General features: G+C 40.6%; 1 protein-coding gene across 3 annotated transcripts in view; it reads right to left on the minus strand.

Annotated features, from left to right (window-relative positions):
• Positions 1–6,625, minus strand: part of ccdc142 (coiled-coil domain containing 142) — a 153,467-nt gene extending 146,842 nt beyond the window's left edge. For 2 of the 3 annotated variants that reach the window (XM_043709442.1, XM_043709267.1), the window contains exons 1-2: positions 6,445–6,625; positions 1,379–1,529 (exon numbers count right to left, since the gene is read on the minus strand). In XM_043709442.1, coding sequence (XP_043565377.1) covers positions 1,379–1,475 — 97 coding nt within the window. In that variant the 5' untranslated portion in view covers positions 1,476–1,529; positions 6,445–6,625. The remainder of the gene's footprint in view (positions 1–1,378; positions 1,530–6,444) is intronic. The other variant, XM_043709356.1, reaches the window with a different exon arrangement.
• Between the last annotated feature and the right edge of the window lie 1,178 nt (positions 6,626–7,803).

The following is a 7,803-nucleotide window of genomic DNA, read 5'->3' on the forward strand; positions in this document are numbered from 1 at the left end:
CAAACTTCCAGCTCAAGCATGTCCCCATGACTTGTCCTACCTGCCTATCTTCTTTTCCACCTATCCACTCCACTCTCCTCCCTGACCTATCACCTTCATCCCCTTCCCCACTCACCTATTGCACTCCATGCTACTTTCTCCCCACCCTCACCCTCCTCTAACTTATCTCTCCATGCTTCAGGCTCTCTGCCTTTATTCCTGATGAAGGGCTATTGCCCGAAACGTTGATTTTGCTGCTCCTTGGATGCTGCCTGAACTGCTGTGCTCTTCCAGCACCACTAATCCAAAATCTGGTTTCCAGCATCTGCAGTCATTATTTTTACCTGCTAGAGTCTATAAGCAATGGACAAAATTACTAGGAGGAAGGATTAGGAGAAAATGAGAAATGATTGTTGACTGAGGTCACACAGCTAGTTACATGGATTTCTAAAGACAGCCTGATGAAGTTATGAACTCAGAAGACTGAAGGATGGCCCAGTTAAGGGACAAGATTCTTCTACTTGGTTAGATTATGTGATACATTATGGGAAACAGTAGCATAATATCATAATATCAAAGATGAATAATTCAGAGGCTGAGGTGAATTCCCTGAGGAATCAGTTTTGAATGCCTCCATGCCAGTTAGTGAAATTCATTTTATTGAATGAAAAAGAAAAAGCTGGAGTGTAAAACAGGAGTAATGTTGTTATTATTTGTCATTGATTAATAAAATACTTTTTTTCTAAAATGATCAATGTCCTTTTGGGAAGGAAATACCACCTTTATGTGGTTTGGCACTCCAAACCAACAGCAGTTTAGTTGACTCTTAACTACTCTCTGAAATGGCCTAGTCTATTTCTGAGTTTAAGGACAATTAAGGGTTGGCATCAAAAGGTAGCTTTTGCCAACAAAGTCCAGATCATTTGAAAGAATAAACAAATTCTTCCATTGTTTAAGATGACATGTTCTGCTTGACATAATTCAACATTCTCTGGTACTAGACATATGCGTTAAAGCCTTTCTCAGCAACCTTGAAATTTTAGAGAACTTTTTTTGCTTTACTAATGAGAAGTGAACAGAGTACTTGAGTTGGAATCCACACAGAATACTATATAAATTTCTATCTTGGTATACTTCTCGTGAAATTTTAGAGATGGAAAGCAATGACTAAGTGAGGAAGCTATATTATAATGAGAATAGATACCACACAAATTTGAGTAAGTCTTGGAAACAAAAATGAATTCAATATAAATGTGAGCTCTTCTAAAGGGTCAGGGTCACTTAAAATAAAATGGGGCACTCACACCATTGTTTATTTTTGGAAATTTCTGAATTACTGTTTATTTGAGCAAAGAAACTGAATTGAGTCAACAAGGTAGAAAATATTGTGGCTACTTACTCGATTTGGAGAAACTTTCAGTTTCTGCTGGAGAAACCCTTTTTTGTCCCATCAAAGGGCCCAAGGGAAACAGAAAACCTCCAGATGCCTGTGACATTCTCTCAATTGTGAAAGCACAAGAGTTCAACCATGAATGTGCTTTATCAGTTTCCTGAAAATGCAAAATGAAATGAAATGAAATAAAATAGAAGAAATGTCAACATTACAAGTAAAATAACAACTTCATCTTATACACTGCCCTTAATATATTAAAGTCCATAATTAAAGAAATTAGAAATAAATGGCCCCTCAAGCCTGTTCCACCATTCAGGCTGACTCAACTCTCATGCCCACTTTCCTGCAATTTCCTCTATCCCTCGATTCTCCTACAGACCAAGGATCGATCTATCTCAGCCTAAATATACACAAAAGCTCTGCTCCCATAGTTCTCTGTGGCAAAAAGTTCCAAAGACCCACAACTCTCAGAGAAGAAATTCCACCTCATCTCCACCTCAAATTGGCACATCTTTATTCTGAGACTATGCCGTCCATCCTGAGGCTCTGCCATGATGGGAAACATCCTCTCAGCAATTACCCTGTCAAGCTTCCTTAATAATCCTATATGTTTCAATGAGATCATCTCTACTCTTTTGAATTTAGAAGAATAACAGTTCCAATCCGTTTAACCTTTGCTCAGAAGACAATCCCTCCAGGGATCATCCTATTGAATCTTCCCTGCACTGCCTCCAATTAAATAATATCTTTACTTAAATAAGGGGGCCAAACTGCTCTCAATATTCTAAATGTGGTCCAACCAACACCTCAGAGTAAAACTTCCCTAATTTTGTATTCCAACCATCGTGAAATAAGGACCAACATTCCAATCGCCTTCCTGATCAGCTACTGCCCCTGTATGCTAGCTTTCTAAACCAGTTTCATGTACAAGCACCCCCAATCCTAGGTGTTGCAGCTTTCTGCATTGTTTCCCTATGTAAAAATACATTTTTGGTTCTCCTTTCCAAAATGAACAACTTCATATTTTCCCACATGGTACACTATTTTCCAACTTAACATATCTATGTCTCTCTAAACCATTTGTATCCCTCTTGCAACTTGCCTTTCCATCTATTTTTGTGTCATCTGCAAATCTGGTTATAGTACGTTAATTTCTTTCCTCTAATTCATTAATCTACATTGTAAGCAGTTGCGGACACACGGATCTCTGTGGAACCCCACTGGTTACAGGTTGCCAATGAAAAAGAACTCCTTATCCACACTTGCTGTTTTCTGCCCATTAACCAATTGTTTATCCATTCCAATATACTACCTCCAACACCATGATTTCTTAGGAGAAAGTGAGGACTGCAGATGCTGGAGATCAGAGCTGAACAATATGTTGCTGGAAAAGCGTAGCAGGTCAGGCAGCATCAAAGGAGCAGGAGAATCGATGTTTCGGGAATAAGCCCAAAGAAGGGCTTATGTCCGAAATGTCGATTCTCCTGCTCCTTTGATGCTACCTGACCTGCTGCGCTTTTCCAGCAACACATTTTTCAACCATGATTTCTTAACCTAAGAATTACCTTTTGTAAGTTACCTTGTTGAATGTCTTCTGGAAGTCTAAATATAACATAGCTACTGTAAAATATTCCAAGAGTTTTAAGAATACTGAAACTTAATTCACATCATCACTTAATTCACCATGCACGACAAGACGAAAAAAAATTATGTTAATATAATCCTTACTTTAATTGGGAAAACAACATTCTGTGGGATTTGATCAGAAGACAAATAGCACCTGACTCAAAGCATCAAACAGCAACTTAAAGGAGATCAGCTGCACTTCGTAGATTGCATATAATTTTGCAGATATACAGTAATGTTTTCATTATTAAACCTCTTCGATCAAAAAAGTACAATAAATGGAAATCAGCAAAATATCAATAATAAGTGCAAAGTAAAATAGAAAGGTGATGGGCAATAAGGAGGAAAAAGATCACTGTTTCATTGTGAGATATTAAACCAAGGCCCTATCTGCCCTTTCAAGTAAATATAAAATATCCCATGGCACTACTCAATAACTCACATTTGTACAGAGAGCTCAACATACCAGAACATTACAAAGAAAATTCAAAGGAAAGCAGGAGTCATTTAAAAATTGGATATTGCTGAAAATAAGGGACAACTTGTCAAAGCTGTTTATCTTATACATCAAATAGAGATGCAAAAATTTGAAATATTAAAAGGAAGTAACAATATTTACAACATGAGAAAAGGATGTTGCCTGGTTTCCAATTCAGCTCTGTTTTGAGATGGTGCTAGAGAGAATGCACCAGGGATCAATACCTTAAAGTGATTGTTAGTGCATTTCTTAGCTCACTTTGGCTTGTAATGTGGTGCACCGAGCATAATATCAGAATGGGAGGAATCCATTCACCTTTGAGCCTAATCTGCCATTCTATTATGTCAGAGTTAATTATCTATTTCAAATCACTTTCTATGCCATCTCTATGGCGCTTGATGAAATTAGTTTCCTGAAAACCTTGATTTATGCCTTCAACATGTAAAGGATTGAGCTAGCATAGCCCTCTGGGGAAGACAATTCCAAAGATTCTCCATTCTGAGTGGAAAAACTCCTCCTCTTGTCAATCTTAAAGGCCAATCCCTTACTCTGGAGATAATTCCCCCAGTTCCAGACTCACCAATCAGGTCAAACATTGAACGACTTCCACCCTTACATGCTCTGTAAGAATTTCATAGCTTTTAATGAGGCCACTTCTCATTCTTCAAATTCTAGAGAATGCAGGTTCAATTTCTCAATATCTACTTCTAAGACAATCCCACCATCTCTCAGACTAATCTAGTGAATCTCTGTTGCGAGAAAGAGCATACAATGTGGAAAAATGTGAGGTTATATGTTTTGGTAGGAAGAATAGAGGTGTGTATTATTTTGTAAATGGGAAAAGGCTTTTGGAAATCTTATCTACAAAGGGATTTAGGAGTTTTATTTCAGGATGCTCTTAGGACTCACACAGGTTCAGTTAGCATACATTTCAAGACTGCGAGAATATAAGAGTAGAGCTGAAGAAGATTCCAAAGTGTAGACTAGTTAGCAAAGTCAGATTGAATGGAATCCAGGGAGAGCTAGCCATTTGGATACAAAATTGGCTTGAAGGTAGGAGATAGAGGATGGTGGTGCAGAGTTGTTTTTCAGGCTGGAGGCCAGTGACCAGTGATGTGCCACAAGGATCAGAGCTGGGTCCATTGCTTTGCATCATTGAAATGATTTGGATGTGAATGTAGGAGGAATGGCTAGTAGTTTCCAGATGACACCAAAATTGGTGGTGTCGTGGACAGCTAAGACGGTTATCTCAGAGTACAACAGGACCTTGATCAGATAGGCTAATGGACTGGGGAGTGGTAGAAGGAGTTTAATTTTAGTAAGTGTGAGGTGCTGCATTTTGGTAAAGCAAATTAGGCCAGGAATCATACACTTAATGGCAGGGTCCTGGGGAGTATTGCCAAGCAGTGAGACCTGGGGTGCAGGTTCATAGTTCCTCAAAGGTGGAGTTGCAGGTTGACAGGATAGTGAAGCAGGCATTTGGTGCTTGCCTTCATTGGCCAGTGTCCTGAGTATAGGAGTTGGGATGTCATGTTGCGACTGTACAAGTCATTGGTTAGGCCACTTTTGGATTACTGTGTTCAATTCTTGCCAACTTGCTATAGGAGGATGTTTTTAAATTAGGATGGGTGCAGAAAAGATTTACAAGGATATTGGTGGGGTTGGAGAATTTGAGCTATAGAGAGAGGCTGAATAGGCTGGGGCTATTTTCTCTGGTGCTTCAGAGACTGAGGGGTAGCCTTATAGAGGTTTATAAAATCATGAGAGGCATGGATCGGATGAATAGCCAAGGTCTTTTTCCCCAGAGTAGGAGAATCCAAAACTAGAGGGCATAGGTTTAACGTAAGATTTAATAAAGATTTAAAAAGGCCTAAGGAGCATTTTTTTCCACATAGGATGGTGCATGTCTAGAATGAGCTTCCAGAGGGTGGAGGCTGGTACAATTACAATACTTAAAGGCAATGGATGGGAGTTTGAATAGGAAGGGGTTGGAAAGATATGGGCCAATGCTGGCAAATGGGACTAGATTAACTTAGGATATCTGATCAGCATGGACAAGTTGGATCTAAGGGTCTCTTTCCATGCTGTGCAACTCTATGACTCTATATACTGTTGAGGTTGTATAAGGCTTTGGTCAGACTATATCTAAAATACTGTAAACTGTTTTGGACCCTGCATCTAAAGAAGGATGTTCTGGCATCCAGAGGACGCTTACAAGAATGATCCATGGAATGAAGGGCTTATCATATGACAAGTAGATGACAACTCTCCATCCGCATTTCAAGTTTAGAACAATTGGGAACGGGGGGGGCAATTGGATTAAAACCTAGAGAATACTGAGATGCCTGGATAGACCTGACTTGGAGAAAATGAGAACTGAGATAAGGAAATATTTCTCCAGAGTGTGGTTAGTCTTTGGAACTTAATGCTGAAGAAGGCTTTAGAGGCCAAGTCACTGGACGTATTTAAGACAGAGGTAGATAGAGATAGGTTCTTGATTGGTAAGGCAATCAAGGTTACAGGGAGAAGGCAGGAAAATGGGGTTGAGAAACATACCAGCCAATATCAAATAGCTAAATGGGCTAAACCTGTTCTTATATCTTATTATCTTATTTCCTTCCTTAGATATGGAGTCTAAGACTATACACAATACAATTATATTTAGTGAAATAAATTACTTTGCCCTGGATGGTATCGAGATTCTTGAGTGTTGTTGAAGTTGCAACCATCCAGGTAAGTGGAGAGTATTCTATCACAGACCTGACTTACGCCTTGTCCATTGTAGACATTTAAGAGATAATTATTCACCACAGAATTTCCAACATCTGAATTGCTCCCTAACCATAGTCCCTACCCTCAAATTTATATTCCCCCCCCCAAACCCCAATACTTCCCAACCAAACCGTTCCTGTTTACATCACATGATTAGCCAGAGCAACGGCCAAGACCGACAGCAAACATCGCTCACCTGTGGATCAAAACAAGAGGCCGCGACTCCGATCCTGCTGGTGGCCCCATGGGCCGCCTATCCGCCATGTGCTGTAATCGGTCGGACGGACGGTCTGTGCGGTTACCGATCTGTGAACCTCTTCAAATGCCGCCGCCCCCCGATTCCCGCCGCGAACCACCTCGCGCCACCCGCCAACTGCTGTCAAAACCTCCTGTCCTCGGCTGCACTGGGCAACAAGGCGGCACCTGATTGGTCGCTGCCAGCATAGCGACCACAGTGTCGCCGCGTGTTCACCAAACTCGGCCGCGATTGGACAGCGGCGCCTTCCTTGGAGACGGAGCAGCAGGTTTCTGTCAAGCTGGCGGACGCCGCCAATGTCGGTTTGACCGTTGCGGGTGAGAACACAACGGATGGATAATTCAGCACAACTGAGCAAACTTATCGTGCAGGGTCCTTATATCTAGAAGGATGGAATATTGGGATGGAGAAATTAATGCCCCTTGCAGCACTATGAGCAGATCCGCCACTCTTTCGGAAGGATATATAGTATTGGCAATGGAGGGTGTACAATGTAGGTTTACGTGAACGATTCCAAGACTTCAGAGGTTAAGGTATGAGGAGAATCAAATTAGGCCTGTTTTCTCCAGAATTTAAACGGTTAAGGAAGAGTCATACCGCATGGGACCAGATCCTTCAGTACATTTGGCTCATATCCTTCTAAACATTTTCTATTCAAATACATGTCCAAATGTCTTTTAAATATGGTACATGCATCGACCACTTGCTCCACAAACAAAAAATTTTCCACATGTGAAAAGGTTGCCCCTCATGTCCCTTTTAAATTGTTCTCCTCTCACTTTAAAATGATGCTGTCTATTTTGAACTCCCCAACCCTAGCAAATGACTTTTGATCCTTATCTATGCCCCTCTGATTTTATAAACCTCTATAAGGATAGTAACAGGATAGGACAGAGTCAGCATGGATTTATGAAGGGGAAATCATGCTTGACTAATCTTCTTGAATTTTTTGAGGATGTAACTATGAAGTTGGACGAGGGAAATCCAGGAGATGTAGTGTACCTGGACTTTCAGAAAGCTTTTGATAAAGTCCCACACAGGAGGTTAGTGAGTAAAATTAGGGTGCATGGTATTGGGGGCATAGTACTAGATTGGATTGAAAATTGGTTGGCTAATAGGAAACAAAGGGTAGTGATAAACGGCTCCATTTCGGAAAGGCATGCAGTGACCAGTGGGGTACCGCAGGGATCCATGCTGGGACCACAGCTTTTTACAATATATGTTAATGATATAGAAGATGGTAACAGCAATAACATTAGCAAATTTGCTGATGAAACAAAGCTGGGTGGCAGGGTGAAA

This window comes from Chiloscyllium plagiosum, chromosome 1, assembly GCF_004010195.1.
Source record: "Chiloscyllium plagiosum isolate BGI_BamShark_2017 chromosome 1, ASM401019v2, whole genome shotgun sequence".
NCBI classification, from domain to species: Eukaryota; Metazoa; Chordata; class Chondrichthyes; order Orectolobiformes; family Hemiscylliidae; genus Chiloscyllium; species Chiloscyllium plagiosum.